This window comes from Trachypithecus francoisi, unplaced genomic scaffold, assembly GCF_009764315.1.
Source record: "Trachypithecus francoisi isolate TF-2019V2 unplaced genomic scaffold, Tfra_2.0 Lachesis_group13, whole genome shotgun sequence".
NCBI lineage: Eukaryota > Metazoa > Chordata > Mammalia > Primates > Cercopithecidae > Trachypithecus > Trachypithecus francoisi.
Window position 1 is genome coordinate 102,144,729 of NW_022681458.1, and position 27,440 is coordinate 102,172,168.

The 27,440-nt window shown below is 35.8% G+C and overlaps 1 protein-coding gene across 1 annotated transcript in view; it reads left to right on the forward strand.

The window, feature by feature from the left end:
- Positions 1-27,440, forward strand: part of LOC117095052 (low-density lipoprotein receptor-related protein 1B) — a 1,687,268-nt gene that overhangs the window by 987,861 nt on the left and 671,967 nt on the right. The window contains exon 7 of the mRNA XM_033231629.1: positions 12,345-12,507. Coding sequence (XP_033087520.1) covers positions 12,345-12,507 — 163 coding nt within the window. The remainder of the gene's footprint in view (positions 1-12,344; positions 12,508-27,440) is intronic.

The following is a 27,440-nucleotide window of genomic DNA, read 5'->3' on the forward strand; positions in this document are numbered from 1 at the left end:
AGCACAGATTTTAGGCAAGAATTTTTTGAGCAAAGGCTATTGTGAAAATAAGAGTATATATTTCCAAATATTCACTGAACACTTACTATGGGCTAAACACAGTTCTGGGTTTTGGAAATAATAGCAGTGAATTGTACATATAGGGCCTTTGCTCATATATGGGGCTTATAGTCTAATGTGGGGACATAGTGCACCGGTAAGTCACTAGTTAACTTCTCAGTGATGAAAACTACAAGGAAAATAAAATGAGGGCAATGGCATACATTGATGGGGATGAGTCACCGCGTGTGTGCGCGCATATGTGTGTGTGTGTGTACATACGGTGGGATAAGTGGTCTTCTTAATATCTACTGGTCAATGGAGGCCTTTCTGAAAAACTGACATTTGAGCAGATACTTGAATGAAGAGAGAGCACAAGCCATGACTATATCAGATACTATTTTGTCTTGAGGACTAAGTAATGTCTGGAAGATCATTCCATCACCTAGGCATTAAGCCCAGAATCCATTAGCTATTCTTCCTGATGCTCTCCTCCATACTCACCCCCAACAGGCCTCAGTGCATTGTTCCCTCCACCTCATGTGTCCATGTGTTTTCATCATTCAGCTCCCACTTGTGACTGAGAACTCCAGCTCCATTCATGTTACTGCAAAGCATATGATCTTGGTTTTTTGTTTTGTTTATTTTGTGGCTGCATAGTTTTCTTTGGTGTGTATGTACTATATTTTCTTTAATCTACCATTGATGAGCATTAAGGTTGATTCCACATCTTTGCTATTGTGAATAGTTCTGCAATTAACATATACATGCATGTATCTTTGTGGTAGAATGATTTATTTTCTTCTGAGTATATGCCCAATAATGGGATTGCTGGGTCCAATGGTAGTTCTACTTTTAGCTCTTTGAGGAATTGCCACAGTGCTTTCCACAGTGGTTGAACTAATTAACGCTCCCACCAACAGGGTATGAGTGTTCCTTTTTTTTCTGCAGCCTCGCCAGCATGTGTTGTTTTTTGACTTTTTAATAATAGTCATTCTGATTGATGTGAGATGGTATCTCATTGTGGTTTTGATTTGCATTTCTCTAGTGGTCAGTGATGTTGAGCTCTTTTTCATGTGTTTGTTGGCCAGATGGATGTCTTCTTTTGAGAAATGTCTGTTCGTGTTCTTTGCCCACTTTTTAATGGGGTTGGACAAACGTTTTAGACACTAAACTCACTTGACTTGTCAAAATTAATGACATAATGGTAATAAAATGGCACAAGTTCTTGAAGACATAAATTATAAAAATCAATAAATGCCTTTGCCTTTTTTTTTTTTTCAAGAATTGAGTCTTAAGGAGCTTACTCTGCAGATTCAAAGAAAAGCGCAGATGAGTGTGACTACAGTAAAGTGAGCAAGGGCAATATGGGAATAGGGAGTTTAGGTGCCTTTTAGTTCATATTAAAGAGTTTAAAGTCTCTCCTGATCATGGTGGAAAGCCATTGGAGATTTTTCAGTAAAGGAGCAATATTTTGGAAAAAAAAATGTAGAGTGAAGATTTAGAGTAAAACCTGTTGTTGATTAAAACTATGTAGAAGAAACAATAATTCAAATAAAAGCCCATTGAGCCTCAGTTCCTGAGTGGCCTTCATGGTAAAATGTTATAAGAGAAATACTCTAAAGAGTTTTAACATAAAATTGAGCTAAAGTTTAGTAAGCTGAGATATTTGCAAATAAATTGATGATAATTCTTCTGAAAGCATTTGTGCAGGATGGTAAATCCTAAGAGTCTATCAGTTTAAGACTTTTGTTCACTGCAGTGTACTGGAACAGAACCCTGATCACAAGGAGCACTGATTTCTTCTATGGTGTCATGGTGTAATTTTTGTTTTGCAATGATCACTCTGGGTTATCTGTGAGGAACTTTATAGTGGGTCTAGAAAGGAAGCAGAGAGACCAGTTAAGAAACTATTATAGCCATCCAAAAGAGACAAGATAGTGTCTAAACAAGGAGAGTAATGGCAGATATGGGAAGAAGTGGAACGTTTCAAGAGGAGGCTTTAAGATTGACAGATTGAATATATGATGAATTGGGGAGAGATAAAAATGGAATGTATGAATCCATTTGATTTGTGGATTGAATAAGAATATGATGTTTGACTACTGGGAAAAAGACACCTCTGCATAAACTATGTTTTGTGCTGTAGGGATGGCATAATCCTGGAGTCTTTTCTAAGTGCATCTACCATAGGAAATTAAATTGGCCTGTGGCCTGTGCTAGAAGAAAGAATTTGGGAAATGGTGGAAAAGTGAGTGGAAGGAGGTACAAAAGCTCAGTCACCTGCGCCCAATGAAAGACTCCCCCAAACAAAAAGTAAAAGAATATCCAAGACCCTGCACAGATACCTGGTATTGACCTGCCACTACATGACAGGAGCACTTTCCCTGTCTTTTTCCAGAAAGACATGCACGGGTTCTATGTAGAGCTTTGTGACTACTAGCATTCAGAAATGTCCTAGATACTTATTTTGAATTCATTTTATCTGTTTAAGAAACAGGATCAGAGCATAGATGGGGCAGTCTTTCATTAAAGGAATAAGGAAGGGCTCTGTAAGGTGCCACAGAGTCTTTTCTGATTCAGGATATGCTTGCTCATTGAACTTCCTTAATACCATTTTAATTACTGTACCAACCTGACAGAGTCTTTGTTTGTTCAACTCAGTTTACTTAATTCCATCCAGAGATAAAGTAAGTCATGCTTCTGGATAAAGATTATAGTGACATATAAAAGTAAAAATAAATGCAATTATACCATCTTATTCAGTAGGCATTTTCAAATGTTCTTGCAAAGAAATGTGGTATAAAACCTAAATGTTAATTTCCCACTTAAACCATTCAAGAGATACATAAATTGAGGAAAATGGAATAGATTTCTTTATAATTTTACCTTTTTCTTTAACATCACAACTTATGGAGCAATAATTGAGTAGAAATAAAAATGTTAAAATATTCATAATATACAAGAACAGAAATGTGAATAGAAACAAATCTGCATTTGGAATTTTTCTGATTTTCTGTGATGTCTTCAAAATTTCTGCCATAACTCTTAGCTCCTACACCAAAGCTAGAAGGCAACTTAAATGTATCCCATTAAATATGATTATATATTTAATATTGACTAAAGAAAGGTGGTGAGTTTCTGTCACATAACTTCACTACTGCTTTGATTCTCTTTGAAGTTTCCATATTTCCCTCCTGGAAATTGCAGAATGTTCCTAACTGGTCACTGGTTTTCAGACTTTTCCCTTTTATCCATACAGCAACCAGGATGATCTTTTTCAAATGCTGAATAGACATCTTCTTGCCCTGCTTGAAATAGTCCCTAGTGACCTTCCATGAAACACTGCAGATGAAACAAGAGTTTATATCATATATATTCTTTTTTAAAGTCTACTCTAAGTACAGTCAAAAATGCTTTTGAATGTATTAACGCAAAAATATCAAAAGAAAGAAGAGACAAATAATGTGAGACAATTTCGGACAACAAGGAGTGGATAATTGAATAATAAATGAATAAGATTTCATATTTTCCTGCTTTGTTGACCAAGTACAAGTAAGAATCTAAGATAAGAACCCCAGCAAGGCTAAACATTTAGAGACCTCGGGCACCAATGAAGGTGGGGTTTTTCAGTGGGGTTGGGTATAAGAGGATTAGCTTAGTTAGGGCCTGTTTTGAAAATAGCTGGACCTCTAGGTTCCCTAATACAACCTCAACAGACAGGCAATTTTTTATCCACTACTGCATAAGTCTGATCTCATGCTGCTAATAAAGATATACCAGTGGCTGGATAATTTATAAAGGAAAGAGGTTTAATTGACTCAAAGTTTCATATAGTTGGAAAGGCCTCACAATCATGGCAGAAGGCAAATGAGGATCAAAATTATATCTTACATGGTGGCAGGCAAGAGGCTTGAGCAGAGGAACTCCCATTTATAAATCCATCAGATCTCATGAGACTTACTACCACAAGAACAGTTCAAGGTGTGAGATACCTTGAATTGTAAGATGGGCTGGTGATACATCCATACCATATCAACTACTTCGGCAGAAAACAGGGAGTTTAATTTCAGAAGCAGTAAGTTTCATGACTAATAAACGGAAGCCCCCAAACCCTGGCTAAGGAGTAAACCGTTGCAGTTTGGAACAGGAGTATGGTAGGCAACAGGAATGATGTCAAAAGTGAATAACAGCAACAATAAAAAAACTGAATAGAACACTGATTTTCCATTTGGGGAGGAGTTTTGTAGTTTTCCTGTAGAATTATTCAGCAATAAATTCTAACAAAGAAAAAGAAAAGCTGAAACACAAGGCAGTTAACTCTAACTCTAAAAATAACCCAAAACTTGTTCAAGGAAGGAAGTGTAGTAATACTAGACTACTTTCTCACCTATCAACAAAAATGTATATAGTTGTAATTATATAAAGACTGAATATTAATTTAACTAAAAATTAGATTATGGGAGGATGAGGGGAGAAAAAGTATGAATATATATGTGTGTGTGCATGAGTGTGGAGGGGTGTAAATAGTAAGTTTCTAGTCTTATATAGCAGAAAGTAAAAAACTAATAGAAACATCTTATAGAGAATTATGAAAGTAAATGCAATTCACATAGCCAAAACATTTGGAAGAGAATGGAGAGGAGTGGAGTGGACACTGCTGTTTTTTATCATAAGCCTTGATGGAGTGTTTGGCTTTTTAAATCATGCACATTGACTGTATGATAGAAATAAAAATCACATTGAAAATAAAGTCATTCCTTGGTTTCACAATCCAAAATCCATCCCCTGACTATAGCTTACAGATCCCTGCCTATCTTTGCTACCTCATATTTTCTCATTCATTCTCATTTTAGCTGCAGAATAGCCCCTTTCACCCCTGCTTCTCATTTTCAGAAAATGCCGATTTCTGCTTGGTAGGCCTTACCCCCCAAATTCCACATAGCTAGCATCTTCTTGTCAGAGCACAGTTCAAATACCATCCCTCTCAGGGTGGCTTCCTGAAACAGCCACTCTCTGCCATTTTTCTGTTTTATTTTCTTCATAACACTAGTCCTATCTGATGCTGCCCTTCTTGGGAATGGAAAAATATAAGGGATCCAGGCCTAGGTTGTGCCCCAGTGCAGTAGTTTTAGCACAGAATCACACTTTGATAAAATAGAGCAGACATTTTCAAGAAAGTGTGTCTTTAAATTTCTCAGGGTTCATTTATGAATTATCCTCTGTGTTTTCAGCATTAGAGCTGCACGATGGATAATTTCAGGAATCCAAAACAGTTATTGATGTAGGCAGTCTTGTTTAAATGTTGGTCAGAAAATAATAGCCAAATGGTGGGAAGCTAACAAAATTCATCTTTAAAAGTTGGAGGGATTTGACTACTCTGGTATGTTTTGCTGCATAGATTATTCCAAGGCTTGCTGACTTTAAAAACAGCAAAGATTATTATCTTTTAGTTTCCACGGGTCAGAAATTCAGGAGTGGCTTAGTGAGGTGGTTCTGTTATAGAGACTCTCATGAGGTTGCAATCAAGATGTTAGCCAGAACTGCAGGCATCTGGCATCTTAACTGGAGCTAGAAGACAGACTTCCAGGCTCACGCTTGTGGCTGCTGATAGGAAACCTCAGTTCCTTGCAGTATAGACCATATAGAGCTGCTTGAGTGCCCTCATAGCATGGCAGGTGGCTTCCACCAGAGTGAGTGATCCAAAGAGAGAGAACTGAATGGAAGTTACAATGCCTTTTATGACTTACCCTCAAAAATCATACTCCATCATCTCTTCCATATTCAGTTCAGTAGAATAACGATGAACAGCCCACCTTCAGGTGCAGAATTAAACTTCATCTCTTAAAAGGAGGAGTATCAAAGAATTTGTGGGCATATTTTTAAATTATCACAACTACTGCATATGTTATTAATGTATTGCTTTAGTACTGTAATATTCTCTAGTACATGCATATCACAAGCAGTCATAAAGATATAAATTAAAGGGCAGTCTTTTTGTTCCCTCTGGGAGATAACTAACATTTTTGAAAAATCTACTGGATATCACTATCCTGAATTTTTAATATTTGTTATCTGATTTAATTGCCTTACCACTTTGGAATCTTGCTATTTTTTTATTTAACATAAGGACAACTACTCTTATTGATGTTAGTAACCTTCTCAAAAACATGTTGAATTAGAGGACTAAGCTGAACCAAATGATATAGGGTATTTTCTTCGCCATGGTGCCATCACACTAGTGGCCCTTGGTTCACTATGGTTGCAGATAGGTTTGGTTGAATACATAAAATGCTTTATAAATTTTAAAAATTAGTTTATAACATTGAAAAACTGAGAGATTTCAACTGAAATCTGGAAATCATGTTTTGAAGTTCTTCGAAGCAATGAAGCATCTCTAGATCAAAACGTGCTGAAGTTAAGGCTGCCTTTTTTAGGTAGGTGTATACTTTCTGGCCATCATCTAGATTTGCCACAGTCCTGATTAATACATTTAGCCTATTTATGTTCTCATTCTTATCCTTGTAGACATTTAAATTTGCCATTTCTGGTTGGCGGAAAATCAATATAGAAAAGAAGAAATCAAGTACTGACAATTACCAGTGTATAATTTTCAAAAAGTTAAAAACATGACTTACGCAAATATATAGAAAGTGTATGTCAAGCAATCATTCAGCTCATTAACAAGAGAACCAGCAGGATGGCAAAACTGTTTCAAAGTAGAATGGAAGAGGTTGAAATATTTATAATCGATGAAAGAAAAAGTACTGATATAAGATTGCAAAGTTACAGATAAAAACAGTCAATATTGTACTGGACAATAAAAGTATAAGCTTTGCAGTTATCTTTTCTACCTGATGGAAATCATTTGCATCTCTATTGGAGAAAAATATTTTTAATGCATTGATCTACAAATTAAATCCATAGAGAATGAGACCTAAGCAATATTTGCTTGAAATTGTAAGTCAAACAAAGGTATATTCCCCAGAAGAATGAACTAATCCTTGGATGACCATCTTAGACAATGGTTCAGAATGACATAAAAAAGACATGCACCAAATCCTTTTATTTACTTTATTTATTTATTTATTTATTTTTAAGCAAGATTTGACTTTCTCAATTTTGTGGGGTTTTTTTTTTTAACTTTTATTTTAGGTTCGGGGTACAAGTGCAGGTTTGTTACATAGGTAAACTTGTATTACAGGGGTTTGCTGTACAGATTATTTCATTGCCCATTACCCGAAAGTTGTCTCTTCTACTCCTCTCCCTCCTCCCACCCTTCACTCTCAAGTAGACCCCAGTGTCTATTGTTCCCTTCTTTGTGTTCATGAGTTCTCATCATTTAGCTTCTACTAATACATAAGAACATGCAGTGTTTTGAGTTCTGTTCCTGTCTTAGTTTGCTAAGAATCTCCAGTTCCATTCATATGCCTGCAAATGACATCTCATTCTTTTTTATGGCTGCATAGTATTCCATGGTATATATACACCACGTTTTCTTTATCCAATCAGTCACTGATGAGCATTTAGGTTGATTCCATGTCTTTCCTATTGTGAATAGTGCTTATAGTGCTGTGTTGAACATTCATGTGCTTGTGTCTTTATGATAGAATGATTTATATTCCTCTGGGAATATACACAGTAATGAGATTGCTGGGTTAAATGGTAGCTCTGCTTTTAGCTCTTTGAGGAATTGCCATACTGCTTTCCACAATGGTTGAACTAATTTGCAATCACATCAACAATGTATAAGTGTTCCCTTTCCTCTGCAACCTTGCCAGCGTGTTATTTTTTGACTTTAAAATGTTTCAGTTCTACATTCACCAATTCTGGTAATTATTTGCCTTATAACAAAAAATGTGATGAATCATTTTATAGCCAATTATGAGTTATCATCATGACTATTCATTTTTTGAACTCTTTTCTAAATGTTTCATTCTCATTAATTATTACTGAGTGCAAATTTAAGTTTTTAAACCTGACAAATAACAAGTTTTAAAAACAAATAAAAAGTGGCTTATATTTATGTATTACTTTACAAGTTTCAAAATATTTTTATTATTTTATTCTTCTAATTTTGCCAATGTTGATATTTAGAGTTATCTATATTTCAGAAGGTGAGTGGTCAATATTTTCAGATGTTATCGAAATAGAGCAGAAAAGTTCTCAGTAACTTTTGACAATGAAGGAATTTTCAGTAATCAAAATAAGAGCCACTTCAAAGGAACAATGAGAGCAAAATCCAGGTGACTTTTGGTTGAAAAAAGGAATAAGCAGCAACTAAAAAAATATAGTAAGAAGGAAATATTTAAAATTTTGTTCCAGTAACAGTAAAGAAACATGGGCCTTACATTTTGAGATATTTTAGTAATGTCATGAAATGATTATGGTTATTTTCAGTCATCTCCTATGAACTTTGTTATATTTCAGCAGCATTAAGGTAAAATACTCAATACTTTAGGAAATTCACTTCACTCCTAAAATGTTCAAATCATTTTCTGATTTCTGAAGACAGATATATAATTTAGACTTTTAAAAATTCTAATTTCTGGGCTAGTTGAAAAAAAGCTTCCTGTAATTTGGAACACCTTTAAGTGCTTATTAAATTTGGTCAAATTTATCTATCCATTCATCCATCTAATGTATTTATTTATTGGCTTACTTGCTTGAACTCTTTGTCTAATTGCCTCAACTCTCTAATTCTAATACAAATCAAATTAAAAGCACACACTTCAACTATAAAATGAGAAAGCCAATTCCCCATAGTTACTAAGTGTTTGGCTTATTATTAAGTTCTGTAGTGAGGTCTCAATGCTTCAGAGTTGCTTGGTTGTTAACAATATCTATTGTTTCAGTAGCAGAAAATCTTTCTGAAATGATAAAGAGTTGAGAGAAGGTATGAAGGCTGTCAAACAGCTCTTTTGTCTGAAATTACAATTGTATAGACTAAAGCAACTGCATGCCCAGCTTGAGGGATGGGTCATTGAATGGACTCTGGCACATACTATGTCTGAACCCAAGGTATTTGAAATGACATTTGAAACAGTGAGTTCTGAGCTCTAGCTGATAAAATAATACAAAAAGACTCAAAAACAAAGCAAGCCATACATTCCACATTTCTCAAGACAGATAAATAATTCACACTTTTAAAAAAGTCCTGGTTAATGGACTGGTTGAAAAAAAAAAGTTTCTTTTTGCTTGGGAAACACTTGAATATTTATGATTTTATAAAGACTGTATAATTTAGGAGTAAAACTATTAATAGCCTGAAAATCTCTATCCAATTAATTGCAATATCTTCTTTCTTCTTATCCTTGTAGGAGATGATAGCCATTCCCACAAAGTTGCTGCCTTCTCTACCTTGTTTTGACAACATACCCTTACAAATGATAATGCTGACACATACATCTATGTTAGTCCTTCTATTGAGAGAACATCATCATTCACTGAAGCAGCATGTTACTGAGGAAGTATATTGAGGTATAGAGTAGGCAGAATGTTTAGGCTGAGATTGCAGAAGGAAACTCTTACAGGGGAGAAAAATATATAATTTTTACTCGTTTTCAGTTCTCCAGCTGGGGCCATGCCAATTAGACTAACAAAAAACAGATTAACGAGAAAAATACGCACATTTAATTAATAGAAGTTTTATGTGACACAGAAGCATTCATAAGGAAATGAACACCCAAAGAGATGGTTGAACCTGAGTGTTTTCATACTAGGTATGATGAAGAGTGGAAAGTTACTGAGAGAATGTGATAGGGCACGGTTAAGAGCTAAGAATAATAAATGGATCATTTAGCGTCTCCCATTTGTTCAGAATTCTGGTTCCCACCATCTTTGGAAATAAGAATATTTCTTTCCTCTGGAGATAGGGAGGTCACCTCTTACATGAGGATCTTATGACCTATTCCAGGGGAGAAGGGGAAGGTTAGAGAGTTTTTGCAGCATCTGCTCTTTCTCTGACCTTCAGAGGAAAGGGGAAAGTTAGGAAGTGCTTCTTGCACCTGCTGTTTTTCAAATTCCTTCAATATGCCAAAGTGCCATATTTTGGAGTAGCCTGTTCACAACCTTGTCACTCTGTTTAGTCAGTGAATCATAGTTTAATTCTAAGTTCAAGCAAGGAAGTATCAAAGTATAATTTTCAAAAGTTAAAAATATGACTATAATGAAAATCTAGAATGAACATAGATCAGAAAATTACTTATGGCATTATTGAGGGAAACAGACCAGTACTGCTGGTCTAACCTCATTAGAGGAATTGGGTATTTATAGGCATTTTGATGAAAAATAATATTTAAATGAGATTCATAGGTTAGGCATATAAATGTTTAATGCCTCACAGGGCAATAAAATCCTAGCCTTTGAGTTTATCTTTTTTATCAGAGAAGTATCTACAAATTAACATGTAATTTCAGTGTATGTCTGATCAAAAGATAAGTCAAAGACAGATACACTCTTCTAGAGCTGCAGTATCAAGAATAGTGTAGGGGCAAAAGGAACTTTGCTTCTGTCCTGTGAAGATTCTGTACTTTCAGTCTGGAATAAACTGGACAGCAGACATATCAACAGGAGAAAAGGGGTGTCAATTTATTACATGCATACTCACTGGGGTTCCACAAAGTATATGACTCCAAAAAAGAGCAGATGACTGAAGCTAATATAGTATCCTAAGCTACAGAAAACAATAAAGGCATGGATTTGAGGTGATAACAGGTTATGGGAGGTTGAGGGGAGGAAATGCATGGAGAATAAAGGCTGTCTTGATATGTAGATTCTCTCAGGTAGCAGTCCTCAGCAAAAGAGGTGATGTGTTGACCTTCAGCCTCTTTTCCTCTGACTTTATCTTTCCGGTCTGATGAGATTATAGGGAGTGGGTTTATGACAGATTTTTCTTTTATTCTCCTTTCCTCTCCTCTTTTCTCCTCTCTTCTCTCTTCTCTTCTCTTTTTTCTTCTGAAGGAACTTCCCTATGTCAGATAAAAGAACTTCAGAGAAAACCCATCCCTGCATTGGCTGCTCCCCAGGTGCTTTGCAATCTGAAGTCCAAAGCAGCATATATTTTGGGATATTTTTTTCTGAGCCCTGACAGTAGCCACTAGGTACCTATGTCATTTAAATTTAAATTCCAATTAATTAAAATTAGATATGATAAAAATTCAGTTTTCCAGTCATAGTAGCCACATGTTAAATTTGGCTAGTGGTTACTTTATTGGACAGCATAAATAGGAATATTTTTATTGTTGACCTAAAAGGAAGAAGCTGAGGCCAAATTAATCTAAGTAGAAAGTTTACTTGGGCCAAGCTTGAGAATTGCAACCCAGTAGTACAGATTCAATTGGCTCTGAATGTATACTCCTATTAGCAGTAGTTACAAGTAGGTTTTTAAAGGGAAAGAAGAGGCCATTCCTAACTTGTTTACTAAGAATTTACATGAAAGTAACATAAGTTATTGATTGGCTATACATCCTTCTTTGTATCACAAGTTCCAGAAACATGAAGATAATGAGTGAGACAGCTAGTCAGAACTGAAATGCCTTTAAACAGCTGCCCTTGGGCTCGGGTGTAGAAGGTATAGCTGAAATCCCATACTCACGTCTCTCTGAGCCTGATTAATTTTGAATACCTCACATATCCCAGACTGCTCTTAGCTATTTTTCTTTTCTCATCACCACTGTAGAAAGTGCTGTTGGGCAGCACTCTTCTAGAGAATGAATTAATCAATCCTTGAACAAGCCTTTTTTACAATTTCTAAGTATGCCATTGAAAGAAACTATCACCCCTCCATTTGCTTTATTTCCAAGTTTTGGATATTTTTTCAAACAAAGGAATCTTACATATATCCTTTTCTATCTTCTCCACCCTCTCCTTCTTTTAATAAAAGGGAATCAGAAAACAAGGATTTGCCTTACACTCACAAAAGGTATTCATTCCTACTACAGAGTTTAGCTGTGTTTTTGAATCAGTTCTGTTCCTTCCATCAAGTGAACTAATTTGGACAAATACAAAAAGAGATTGTATTCTAAATACCTATATTTTAAAAGGTGGAAACTGTTTATCCTTGTATCTAGGTCATCTTCAGTCTTCAGATAGCAAGAAGAAAGGTACCAAGATGTAGTCATTATTTTACATAATTATTAAGTCACATTTTGGCATAGCAAGAGACTTTGCAGTTTCTTTTCATAAAAAAAATGTCTATACTTTTGAAATGTCCTCTATGATGGTTTGGAAACACTTACGTTATTTTTGGATCATGATACTAGGTTGCATCTGTGATTCAATGATCTCGTGTATGTGTTTTTCAGATGTTCAACAAATGGCGATTGACTGGCTCACCCGAAATCTCTATTTTGTGGACCATGTCAGTGACCGGATCTTTGTATGTAATTACAACGGTTCTGTATGTATCACCCTGATTGATCTGGAGCTTCACAATCCTAAAGCAATAGCAGTAGATCCAATAGCAGGGTAAGAAATTCTTTATGGTGTTTGTTCTAAAAAAGTTTGCATTTAAAAAGAAAAGATTGAAGTATGACAAGTGTTGTTGTGGAAAATAAGACTACAGACTTAAACTTTTTAAAAATGTTGATTTTAACAACTGTGTCGCAGGAAACAAACAAGGCTATAACTCACCAGGCAGAAGCTGGTGAGTTCTTAGCACATGAATATTGCAGGTCTAATGTAAGACACAAATAACCTTCCATCTTCCCTTCTACTTTCCCAAGAATTGCATCGGGGTCATCAGAGAAAAGCCTCAGCAACCCTAACCCTAACCCTAACCCTAACCCTATATATATACATATATATATATATATGTGTGTGTGTGTGTGTGTATATATATATATATATATATGTGTGTGTGTGTGTGTATATATATATATATATATATTTTTTTTTTTTTTTTTCTTTTCTTTTTTTTGAGACGGAGTCTAGCTCTGTCTCCCAGGCTGGACTGCAGTGGCCGGATCTCAGCTCACTGCAAGCTCCGCCTCCCGGGTTTCCGCCATTCTCCTGCCTCAGCCTCCCGAGTAGCTGGGACTACAGGCGCCCGCCACCTCGCCCGGCTAGTTTTTTTATATTTTCTAGTAGAGACGGGGTTTCACCGTGTTAGCCAGGATGGTCTCGATCTCCTGATCTCTTGATCCACCCGTCTCGGCCTTCCAAAGTGCTGGGATTACAGGCTTGAGCCACCGTGCCCGGCAGCCTCAGCATATTTTTAGGTTAAAGAGAGGAAACTTTTTAATGCTTAACAAGGAACTTTGTAGTTAGCAAACATCAAGGATGCTACTTGAAGGATGTATTGTTGACATACTTATATCCAGCATAATATTTAGGATTTACAAAAGGGGCACAGCATATGTTTACCCGGGTACTAGTAAAACATTAAGAATATCTTTGTTCAGATTCTCTTTATGTTCGGTGACTGTTGATATGTAAACCCAAATATTATTACAGTGTTATGAATTCCTCATCAGAATTCATCTTTCTTTTTTTTAACCTCCCAAATTCTCGAACTACTTTATTGGTTGAATAGAGACCCTCTGACATTCTTTAGCTAATAGGCTCATTAATCTTTTTACCACATTTCATAATTTGTAAAAATATAGTCATAAAATGTTTACATTCCCATCATATTTGCTCCTATGATTAGAAAATCAATACAGGAATTATGCCCTTATTTTACAAACGTGGTGGTATTATTAGAAGACAGGAGCAAAACTCAGTTCTTTCAGCAGTCACCATTGGACAAGGATACTTGCAAATTAACCACATAGTGTACCACTTTATTTGAAGGAGCTGTTATTTTTTGTAAGATGTAAATTGTAGCAAAGATTTGAAAATTGAAATGCTATCCTTGTTATTGTTTTAATCGTCCTCAGGCAGTTCAGGCTGAAATGTCTGATGGAACATATCCTAAAGTGCCATAAACACCCATTCAATAAATGGGAAAATATTTACTGAAGAAACAGCTGTCATCCATATGTGGACTTTTGTCACTCTTTACTTAAAGTCTGATTGAATATTAAGATGCATCATCACAATAGTTCTGATTTTGACAAGAACAGCTTGCACGTAAGAACTTTGCTGGGAAGGCTGTGTAATATAATTCTTGAATGTAGCTCTATTTGTACTTGCAGCAGATGGTTACTTGACTCAATCTGACTGCAGTGATGCTTCAAAAGACATTAGGAAAAGAAGTCATATTTAAACTGATTTGTTTGGGTTGTTGGATAAGGGTAGTAAGAAAGAATTGGAAATTTACAAATGCACTAACAACATTCTTTTGGCATCCTGTTTAGAAATATATTTGCTTGCATGGTTTTCCCTGGATGTGATAACTGAATTTCAAATTAGCCTTTAGACAGTCTTGTCTGTCAGATGTTAAGAGTTGAAACTATAAAGCTGTTGTGTTTTCCCCATTTTTCTACTGCTCTTATCCTTCCCCATTCTTAAAAACAAAGATCCGGAGACCCTTTTCAAATAAAACTGCCAATCTGAAATATATGGGAACACCGTCTCCCTTTCTGAACAACAATATATTTTATGTTCTCAGGTTTCCTATTTCTCCCTGTCATTATATGAAAGAACCATATTTTATCATTTTTGTCAAAGGAATTAAGAGTAGAAAATCCCCACATCGTTTGCTCTTATTCTCTGCTGGATTCCTTTGGGTCTCGTAACTGTTTAAATGTAATTTTGTCATGTATCATTTATCAGAATAGGTTCTTTGGATTTTTGTTTGAGTTTGTTCTGTCTCTATAGCACAGTTTTTCAATCATGAGTCATAGATATCAGAGAAGGAAAAGCTTGGCTTTTTTTTTTTTTTTTTTTTTTTTTTTAATAAATACAGGCCTGGTTGGCACAGAACACTTTCAAATATATTCTGCCTTTCTCTTAATATCAGAAATTTAGTTAGGATTGATGTGATTCTATCTAAGAACGGAACAGAAGATCTTTTTCTTTAACTTCTACATTTGGGCCTGCTCTAGAATAATTTGAATAGATTTTGGTTAGAAAAACTGCACATGACCTACTAAACGGGAAATGTTCTGCCCCTAAAATTTCTCCTAGGTTTTCCTAATTTTACAGGATGATACGTCTTTGGCTTTGCCTATTATAACTTCTGTTCAAAAAGTGTCGGAATGTATTCATAATCTGACCTAATTCCTAGAAACTTAACCTTCATAGGTTTTAAAATGGAGAAAAATTTGCCTTACCCCCGAAAAGGCTACCTGGAGAAAGTACCTGTTACTTAAGCATACTGTTTTTTTTGGAGACAGAGTCTCGTTCTATTGCCCAAGCTGGAGTACAGTGGCACAATCTCATCTCACTGCAACCTCTGCCTCCAGGGTTCAAACAATTCTCCTGCGTCAGCCTCCCAAATAGCTGGGATAACAGGTGCCCACCACCATGCCTGGCTAATTTTTGTATTTTTAGTAGAGGTGGGATTTCACCATGTTGGCCAGGCTGGTCTCAAACTCTTGACCTCAAGTGATCCTCCCACCTCGGCCTCCCAAAGTACTGGGATTACAGGTGTGAACCACCGCACCTGGCACTTAGGCACATTTGTAACTTCATTTTTTCTCAACCTCGTATTCTTTTGTTGCTAAGGACTATTGAAGAAATATAATTTTTTGGTTCTTTTTTGTTTTGTTTTGGTTTTAGTTCTCCGTGGTTTGAATACAGATTACTAACTTTCTCTGGACTCTCATTATGACTTGAGCCAAGCTCCAGTCCCAATCTTCCAAGAAGAGATTTTTAAGTCAACCTTGTTTTTAATTCTTTTAGATTTTTAGATGTGGACATTGACTCATTAATTCAGGCTATTTCCCAGAGATGCTTCTAGAAATTTTCTTCTTCCTTTCAAAAATTTTTAGCAACATTTCCTTTCAATAGTTCCTTGGAAAAGTTTCCAAGATTATTTCTCTATAGTCATTAGAGTTGGCAGGTAGCATAGAGATCATATTCCAACCAACATCAAAAACTGCATTTCTGTCAGATGGTGATTAGGTCTCTGCTTCTTTAACGGTTAAGAACTTGATGCTGGAGTCAGTCTCACTGAGATCAAATCCTGGCTCCAGCAGTTACCAGCTGTGTAACTTTGGATATTGCTTCTGCCTTTGTTTTCTTATCATAAAAACGTGCATTATGATAACCCTGCCCTGCAGGGCTGTTGAAAGGATTAAATAAGGTCAAATACATAAAGAACTTTAACAGTTTGAGTTGTGGAATATGTGAAGTTTCTTCTTCATTTCACCACAATGATAATTACTAATACTTTCAACACTTATGATACCATTATGAATAGAATAATGAGACCAATATTCTACCCCATCAAAGATGACCTTTTTCTTTTCAGCCGCAGTCTCTTTCTACTACAAATCCTTCTAAAATTTCATACAGATTAAATCTATTATGTAATAAAGTGTTGAGAAAAAAAAGAGAGAAAATAAGAAAAAATAAATGAAGCGTAGCCTAGGAAGAAATAAAGATGAAGGGTATATAAGGTGTAGGAAGAGAAAAGTATGGAGTACCTTTGAGTATGGGTATGTGGACACGGAGGGGGATCTTTTTTCTTACCCATCGCTACGCTCTGGCTGAGGCACCTATAATAAAAGATGTATTAATAAGAGAAAAGCATACAAAGGTACTTGTAAATTTGACGTGACATAGGAGCTATTAGAAATGAACATCTGAAGTAATGGAAAACCGTGTGTGTGTGTGTGTGTGTAATGGAACATTTGATGAAATGGATAGCTGTGGAGAAGTACGATTCAAGAAAAGGGGTATAATCTAATGATAATCAACTGGGGGAGACTTAGTGAGGGCTGTGTTTCCAGTTTCTTCTCTGTGTCCCCATGTTTTCAGAGACATGGAAGCTCCTTTCCTCCGGGTATAGAGTGGGCTCCTCTCACAAGAGGTTCTTATGACCTACTGCAGAGAAAGGTCAGATAATTTGTTGATGACCTGCATCAGGGGAGAAGGGACATCTGCTTCTGCTGTTTCCTCAACTGCCAAGGTGCGAGATTTGGGGTTAGCATGTCCTTTGAGGACACCATCACAGAAGATGTAACAGAGGAACAACCTTATTCTAACAATTGATGTTAAGCAAGATATATTTGGATTACTTTCAAGGTCTTTCAAAAGATAAGAGTAAAGAATAAAATTCTATTGTAGTTATTTTTGTCTGTGGAACTGCATTTTTGAGCATGACACTGCTTCAATATTAAACCATTTAGTACTGGGGTCTATTGAGGATTGTAACTGAGGTCAGGGGTGGAGCTGGTCTACAATTTTGTTCCTAAGCTGTGGCCCTCAGCTCTCTACTAAAGTAAAATCATCACCCTAGACTTGAGACAGAGTGCAACTCACTATGAGTGTAAACTTGTTGCTAAAGTATTCTACAAGAGGAGATAATTAAGTCTAGGTGTGATAATTATTAGAATATTAGAGTAAAAGTAAATAGATATTTTAGAAAAGGTACCAAAGTTGGATTTAAAATTTTGAGAAAATATATTTTGGGAGACTTGGAGTACCATTAGTAACACTCAAGTTCAAAAGAATTATGTGAGGTGGCTAAACTGAGGGAGGGGGAAGATCTCCTTTGTTAAGTAAAATAACAGAAATTAAATATTTCCCAAGGACAATGTATACCTTTTTTCTATGTAGGATAAATCTTTTGACTGGCAGAGTGAATAGCAGAGTGATCTGTAGGATTTATTTGTGAACCCATCACCTCATGTCAATAATAAGGGAGAAGTGTGTTGTCTTTGTTCTATACACGAGCAGGACATCTGCCAGGAGACAGGAGAGTGAAGCTCATCTCAGAAGTTAAATTCACACAAGAATGATTGACAGTATTGAATAGTTTAAAAAACCCTTTCCCATCACCCACTTGGATCCTTATTGAAGCTAATAATGACTGCGAAATTAAAGACTGAATTAAAGTTAACAGCTATCAGGGAGTAGGACTGACTAATGAAATTCTAATCTGGATTGTTACGTGAAGTTGGGAAGATAGCAAATGAAGTGGATTTTGTAACAAGGTCTTTGGGGTAGTTAGCAGGTTTTCTATTTCTGTTAGGTGGCGCTCCCTGGGCAGGCACAGGTTCCAAGCTGAAACTGTCACTAACTAATGCACTTGCAGTAGGAAATAAGTGAAAATGTTACAGACGTTTGGCTATTAAATGCCTCAGACTATGTTTGGACAAATTAAACATAGAGATAGCTTCCCCACCCCCAAACACTATGTATCACTTCGAGGACCGAGATGGTCCTAAAGCTGTAATGGGTTTGAACATCATAAAACATTTAAACATATGACCCTTTGTACTTTTTTCTCCCCATAAATATATCCATCTTGGAAGGTAGTGTCCTCATCTGTGATTCATGACTGCCTTAAACTTTTAAAATTCTTATTTATATTTTGACAGGTTGCAAATTGTGAGTCCTAGCTTTTTAAGGGTAAACAGCCCCCTACACATACCTACAAGCAACTCCCCCTGTAACAAAAGTTGATTTCCTAACTTCTTAACTGCTTCTAACCAGCTGTGACTTAGCTATCCACAATCAGATGCACATCCCCATTGTTCCAGGAAAGATCTGTTTCTATAAACTTAGTTTCCCTCCAAATTTTCTTGTGTATTTCTTTTCTTTAGGAGGAAAATCAGAGAAAAATGAAGACATTCCAATAACTCCAATAATAATTCTCCTGAGTTATGTATTGAAATGTTGCAGCTTCTCTCTCAGATATCTGTGACTTAAAGTTTCTTTGGAAAAAAAAAAAAGCTAATAAACAAAATGAATTGGTAAAAGTATATTTTGGGTTATTAGTATATGTTTGAAACAACCTAGGGTCTCACACAGAAGCAGTACTCAGGTTAGCTGACCTCAGCATTCACCCGTAAGATGGGAATTAGCAAGGGGTTATTTGCCCACTTTTCCTTTTAATCAATGGGTATTAATGCAACATAAGGACAACATCCCTAGGCTTATAAATTTGTATTAATTATTCTAAAATCTACCAATGCTTTTTTATCTGTCGCCCACAGATTCAGTGGGTGGTATTATATAACATTTTGTTTCTTTCATCTGTCTAGATCCTATTAAATATCTAAATATTTTTATGTATCCCAATTCCTTATTTGACTCTCCTCTCTTTTTTTTGGATGAGTAACACTTCCGGTGGTAGTTAAGTTCGTGAATTAACTATGCAACAGCTATCTGCCTCTCTCAGACCAGTTTGCTAAGAGCTCCAAGAAAGTAATCCCTTATCATTTCCCAAATTCAAGTTCCTTTCAGGATTTGCTGATGTGAATAGGCAAGAGCACATGGGTGTGAAAGTATGTGTTTCCTGGTCTGCACTAATTTGGACTGAACTTAGTGATTCAAAGGCTCATTCAAAGGTATCAATTCATGTTAGCTGTTTTATATATGACTAAAATTCTTCTCATCAATTACTTTTTTTGTTAAGCTTCAACCTCTTTCCAAATTCTTCTCTAGACCTTTCTTCAAGTGGCAGTTCATGCCTAGTATTACCATTGGTTACTGTCTCTTTCAGTTATAAATTATATTTCTATTACAATGTGCTTAGCCTGGGAATACAGCAGGGGGACTTGGAGTGGTTTATGTGCAGTGAATCCTTTAGTGGAAATGGAAGGCAAATCAATTTGACTCTCACTGTGCTCTTTGACTCATATTATTCATAAAGTCAACACAATGCAAAAACATTCCACATTTCTACTTTCTACCTTTGTCATTTTTTTGTTTCTTTCTTTTTTACTCTATAACTTTTCAAAGTCCGTTAAACCTCTCTCTCAATTACTGAGCTCACAGCTCTATTTCTAGTATTCAATGCCTTTCCCATCTTCTAGTCACTACCTATAAGGATTTCTTCTCTGAATTCCCACTGTTTAACACTGTCCACTTGAATAGGTAAAGGGACAGAAAAAACAACTACATGTCGCCTAAACAATGAAAGAATTTTTCACTTTACTTAAAAATCTACATTGAGGACAGTCCCAGGGTTGGTTACTTTAGTAGATTAACAATATCATTAAGGACCTGGGTTCCTTTTTTTTTTTTTTTTCTACTTCTTTGCTCTGTAATGTGATCTTTAGTGTATTCTGTTCAGGCTAATTCCTCTATGGTAATAAGATATCTATTGAAGTTCCAGGGATCCTGTGCGGAAACACGATATTCAGTTGAAAAACAGTACTGTTTCTTCCTTGAGTGTACAAGAGCTCCCAAATCAGACATTCTCTCATGTCTTCTTGGTCAGAAACTGGAGTACATGCCCACCTAAACAAGACAACCACATCGAATTAGACAATTTTTACCATTAACAAATGAAAAGCAGAGGGACATGAGCATGCAGCTGGGACCAGGCTAATGTAAAGAAAGAAAAATCATATTATGGAGTAACAGCATCCATTGCCACAACTGTCCTATGGCCATCTTTTGTCATCTGCTGCTCTTTATCTTTTCTTTGTTCTTCCCAGGCAGTGAAGGATCTTGTTTCACTTAGATAAGCCTGTTCAAAATGTGAACAAATATTATTTGTTCCAAATCTCATTTCCTCTTCTAAGAGATCTCTTCCATTTCCTTTCAGCCAAGGTTGTTTAAACTTCTTCTGAGGAATATTTTTCTAATCTCTTTTCAAGACAAATGATAGGGTTTTTGTTTTGTTTTGTAACATTTTATAAAATACCGATAAGAGGCTGGGGTGGGAACATTCTGGATAACACATGCATACCCCTGTTTTTATTTTTAAAGACATAGTTTAGGAAACTGATAGCAGGTTTTATTCTGTCATATTCTCCAGCACTTTTGGAAGCTATATGAACATTTCCAAACCACTTGGGTAATATTCAGTAAGTTATTGTTTCACTTATAAAATGAGTCTCACATGGCCTGAAAGCTTTCTTACTCTCTGCCAGAGAATAGCTTACATATTTGAAGTGTCTGTGCCAATAGCATAAAATAATAATTTTATATTTTCAAGTAGTTTACAGTTATTTCTAGTTGTTTTTTATATGGAGTTCTATGAAAACAAGAAGCAGATATGAGCCGGTAGTACTGTTTTTGAAAGGACTGTACATGGACAACATTCTTGTATCACTCAGGTGTGACCAGTGCATCAAGGGTAAATAACATGAACTCTTGGAGTTATGCAAGAAATATTAAATATTATAATGAGAAGATATGGTTATTCTAGTTTACAAAGAGCCCCAAACTTTCCAAACAACAAACAAAATACTAAGTAGTGATTTCTTTGAAATTCTGAGTTAAATAATGGATCAGGCACAAAATGTTATTTTCAAAAATTGAAAGAATCTTGGTTTGTAAACACCACAAAGAACAAAAATTAAAAACAATAAAATAAATACTTGACACCATTCTGCTTATACATTACCACTCTTTAATATATAACATAAATTTGAGTTTTTACTGTAGGCTATATAATTACATTCAACTAAAAAAGAGGAAAAAACCAACATTCAGCTTTTTTGTTGTTATGATTTGTTCTGCTTGACTGCTGAGCCTTGCAGGATATTGAACCAAAATTTATATTTTTCTCTTGAGCCAGACTCTTAGTGGTTTGACTTGCAAAAAATTGGCTTGGCCGGGCGCGGTGGCTCAAGCCTGTAATCCCAGCACTTTGGGAGGCCGAGACGGGCGGATCACGAGGTCAGGAGATCGAGACCATCCTGGCTAACACGGTGAAACCCCGTCTCTATTAAAAATACAAAAAACTAGCCGGGCGAGGTGGCGGGCGCCTGTAGTCCCAGCTACTCCGGAGGCTGAGGCAGGAGAATGGCGTAAAACCCGGGAGGCGGAGCTCGCAGTGAGCTGAGATCCGGCCACTGCACTCCAGCCCGGGCGAAAGAGCAAGACTCCGTCTCAAAAAAAAAAAAAAAAAAAAAAAAAAAAAATTGGCTTGACTTTAGGGTTAAGGGGATGTTTTTTGATGTAAGTCGGTTTCTTCTCCAGATGGTAGTGGTGGTGTGGTGGTGGTGGTGGTGGTGTGGTGGTGGTGGTGGTGGTAGTGGTAGTGCTGGAGGTTGTTTTTGTCATAGAAAAGGAAAAGGCAAATGTTAAAGGTATTTGGTCTTCCTTTGATTTTAGTGATAGAATTGTCTTTATAAGAACGGAGGTAAAAATTGTGCAGAGGTAAACCCATGAACTACAGATAAAATGTACCCCAGTGGAATGTTAAAATAATGCAATGCCTTTTGGTAAAAACAAAACTAACTATTTTGCCATTGCCACTGATTTTCATAATGATTGAATACAGTCATGGTAACGTCATCCACAACCAAACTATTTAGGAAATCTTTGTACTTCCTAAATCTGGTTTAGTGAGATATAAAATGAGATTTAAAAGAAACATACGAAGAAAATATTGCTGCCTTCTGAAAGTTTTCAAACTAGTTCCCCAAATGGAATGTAGCATTGGGAATCTAAATTTCAAAACATACCTAAATAATTAATCTCATAAATTCAATCTGGGACCTGTCTAAAGTATTTGGAACTCTACAATGATCAAGAAGCCTCCAAATCGATAAGGTTTCTGATTCATTTTCTGCAAACAAAATTTTTTCTGTTTTATTTAAGCAATTTAATTGGATAAAAATTTCAATGTATTCACATAAATTTATTAATTAAATTGACTGCATAAAACAATTATAATTTATACAGTGTACACACTAAGCTTTGTATTGCTATCAATAGAACAATCTTATAACAACAGTGTTTAGTAAGCTAATGATAGTTGCTTTTATGAAGTCTGGATTTTTGACTTAATACAATTAAATTATATTTAACATTCATACATGAGTCCAGCAAGAGTGTTATAGGTTGACGGGAAGTTTTTCTCTTGTCCATCAAGGAGTTATTCAAGAATCAAGGTTCCTTTCATTTTATAGCTGTAAAATCTCATAGGGCCTTGGAATACTCTGCTCCCAACTAGCAGAAGGAGAAAAATACTGAAGATGTATTTACACAACTGGATGCAAGTCAATGAAGAAAATTTGTCATCTGGTTAGGCAGTTCCTTGCCCATGACAGCATCACACTATGGAAGTGAAAGGATGCATTTCCAAGGAACACTTGTTCATTTCTGCAAAATTTTCTCTCCTGCCTACCGAATATCTAAATGTATCTTTCCGCCCATAGATAGAATACACTACATTTAGGTCAAAATACAGGAACTCCAGCTGACTTGCAGTCCTCTCCATCATGTCCTTATATATATATATACAATCACATAGTAACTAATGCAACTATTAATATTGTGCTTTTAAACTCATGTCCTAAGAACCAAAAGGCTCAAAGATATCTACATCCACTGTCCTATCTGTATAAAATATCAAAAGACACTTGTTTAGAAAATGGAAGACTGGGAAACACTCAGTGGCCACTGGTCCAGAGCCAGGCAATGAAGGTGAAGACCTCCTGCTTTGGCGATTGAGAAGTCACTTGTTAGCCTCATTCTTTTCTGTGTAAGGTTCCCCATTGCCGTTTGTTCTCTTTAAGCTATGCTTCCAATAGGACGTTCTTTCTAATCTGTTGTGATCCACACTACACCTGAAGTTGGCAATGAGCGTATCTTCCCCCCTGGGGTTCTGTATTTTATAAGCTTTTCATTGCCTTTTCCAGTTTTAAGATATGAAGAGACAAAGATTCTGTAAGCTACACTCCTGGTTTTTGAAGTTACACATTTGTTTGCAAATTAGTAGAATTTTGATTTGTTTCCCATTAGTTCTACAAACCAATAACCGTATTTAAAGTTATATTCTAGAAATAATGATCAAGCTCAATTTGTTTATTTGCACTTCACCCCCTTGGCTTTCTCTTTCAACTTATTTATAGGTGGTTGCTTTGAGGTCATCTAAAATAATGTTTCAGAGTAAAACAAATAATTTCTGTCTGAAGGCTCACTCTATTTAATTGAGAAGTCCTAATTTAACTTTTGTTGCTTAAAGCATTTTCAGTATTTTCTCTTACTGTTCAGGTATTAGAAGCATTAGAATGTAGAAGTTTCTAATATTAGAAGTATTAGAAAAGTCTGAACCTGGGAGCCCCCAGTTTGGACTTGTTCTGTTCACTTTCAGTTTTTGCTTTATCCAGCTAATTCTTCTCTACACTCATTTCTTTTGTAATATCTTGCCCAAGTAATCACATAGTAACTAATGCAACTATTAATATTGTGCTTTTAAACTCATTTATTTAAATCTGCAGGCTCAATACACATTTCTTTTTCCTGCCAAGGTATAGCAAATGATATTATTTAGCCAAATATTTTTTAAACCAAATATTTTAATGTTGGTGAATATTTCCATTTTCCATTCATAGTTACCCAACTGCTTGCCACCTTACTATTAATGGAATGTTAGATGGTTTAGGTTTTTATTAAAGCACTATTGTACTTGTGGTAGCAACTACAGTATTAGTTTGGTAACACTAGCTTCTAGAAATTTCAGTGGATTGACATATTTATTTATTTTTCTACCTCAAATTAGAGCCCAATGCACATACTCCTCATTATCAGCCAGTTTTTCTCCAGGTAGATGGAGACTCCTTCCTTCTTGTGACTCCTATGTCTTTGGTTTAAGAATTCTCTGATTTTGAGCAGAGGTAAAAAAGAGATGCCTGATTAAAAAATAATAATAATAATTCAGCTCAGTGGTGCCATACATCAGTTCTGCTACATTTCAGTACTTATATCTAGTCACTGGGTCATATGTTGAGCCAAGAGACTAGACAATATGGTCTTTATCTTAAAAATAGTCAACCAATACACACTTTGGAAAAGGCAGAAGGAGGGCATTAGTTTCTGATTGACAGATGTTTGTCTCCTGTAACTGTAACTACTATGTAATTTTATTTCTTTTTTGGGGGGGGTAATAAACAAAGAACAGGTTAGCATCTCAGCCTCTATTTTAAAAGACATCTCAAATTGGGTGGGGTCATCTTTTTCAAAATCTTCTTTATAGTCAAAATTCTGTTTTATTTTACCTAGAATGAGTCATTATTAGATTCATTTTTTTTTTCTCTGAGATACTTAGGAAACCAAATCGTCTATTAAAATTTTGTTTTGAAAATATAATCAGAGAAACAAGTTGTATTAATCTGTTCTCACACTGCTAAAAAGAACTACCTGAGACTGGGTTATTTATGAAGAAAAGAGGTTTAATTGACTCACAGTTCTGAAGGCTTAATGGGAAGCTTGGCTGGGAGGCCTCAGGAAACTTACAATCATGACAGAAGGCACAGGGGAAGGTCATCATGTGACCTTCTTCACATGGTGGCAAGAGAGAAAGAGAACAAGGGGGGAAATGCCACACACTTTTAACCATTAGATCCCATGAGAACTTACTCACTATCATGAGAACAGCAAGGGGGAAATCTTCCCTCATGATCCAGTTACTTCTCACCAGAACCCTCCCGTGTAACATGGGGATTACAGTGTGACATGAGATTTGGGTGGGGACACAGCCAAACCACCTCATTGTGCCACTAGCTTTTTGTGGAGGGAAATGATGGATATCTGAACATAGTCAACTTTATGTTAGGGAAAATAATTGGTAAAAGCAAAACTGAGATGGTTTATGTGAGAATGGAAGAGGGATGTATGGAATTAATATCATGAAACTATTTGCTGTGGGATGTGCACGACTTGAGAACAAAATTGTATTCTTCCTAATGGATATTTTGGGGCTTTTCATCAAAGCTCTGCAAATACTAGATAAGAATGGTAATGGCAGTGATGATGATGATGACAAAGAGGGCAGTGACAACTACATCAATAATATCAGTGAAGGTGATGCTTACCTCAACAAAGCAGTAATTGAAACTATGGATATAAAGTGTGTGTGTATGTGTGTGTGTGTGTGTGTGTGTGTGTGTGTGTGTGTTTTAAAGCATGCTAAATTTAAAGAGAAATCTCTAGCTTCTTCCAGAGAGAATGATACTTTAGGAATCATTAGTCGCATCCCAATAAATAAGATGTAGGTTTGGATAATTGAAAATAAGGGAAATTCTAGTTAGAAAATAGAACTACTGAATGAAAGGTCTGCCTTCGTTAGATCCTCTTACTTTTTGGATCGATATATGTTTCTGTTATTCAAAGGTAAGTATTCACATAATATAAGCAGATATAATAAATTTCAGGTTGCTTAGTAGAGAAAATCTATTTTAAGTCATTACTGGTTTTATAATGTCCATTTTTCCATAGACATACATATATATATATATATATCAGATTCTATTTATCAGCCAGTTTAATATTGTATGATTTAAATAAATATTTTGTGTATTTTATTAAAATTAATTACATTAAGATAAAAATAGGGAATAAGCTGTTGATAGTGAATATCAACAGCTCATAAAACTTGTTTGGTAATCTATGGGATTAAAGGCTAAAGTATGATTTTGATTAAAACCAAATTATCTTTTTTCCCAAATGATATAAGAATATTAATTTTAGCCAGTAAGATTATGAGTAAATGTAAAGGATCACAGTTCCTTGCCTCAGATACCTGTAATTAATAGCATTTTTCATAACATATCTGAGCTGCAGCATTTTCTGGAAAGTGGTCTTATTAAAGGTTTAAAATGGGAAGAACATTGCATTACATCTTTGTCATAAGGAATATTCTGAGGGTTCATGTTGTAGAAGTATACACAGGCCAGCTGAGACCACGTTATAATGCAATGCTTCATGGAGCATCCTGCCCTGACTCCTGCCCTGGATGAATTGATGGTGAATACTTTACATGAAGTGCATAGAAAGCTCATCTGTGCTATGTGAACTATTTCATGATAAAGACTATTTCATTGAGTATCTTCTCATATATGATATCGAGTACCCTAGAACATCTTTTCACCTTGCCATCATTTATCTAAACACTAAGTGTTTTGTGTTTGGAGAAGCGGAGTCAACGAACTAGTTTTGCATTACCTATCCTTTTTTCTTTTCACGTTGTGCTGCATCAGAATGTGAATTTAGAGTTCTGATTGGGACAATTTTCTTTAAGAGACAGCCAGAGAGAAAGAAGGAGAATAATCTGAAGGGCAATGTTACTGTTTATTTTAGACCAGTCATTGTCCAGAGCATTTCTTCCACATTGATCCCTGCAATCTTCACAGCGTTTCTTGTGAGGTATGGCGTAGTATCATTCCCTTTTAAAGATTAGGCTTGGAGAGGTGTAATTACCTATCCACAGTAAAAGAGCTAGTAAATGTTTCAATCAGGATTCAGACTCAAGCTATGTTACTCCACAGCCTGCACTCTTAGGCTGCTATACTACAGCCACAGTGAGTCGGCTTGAAGCTGGGAGGTTTTATGATGACGGGGCTGAAGGTTTTGTGGTATTTCAGCATTCATCCAGAAGACTG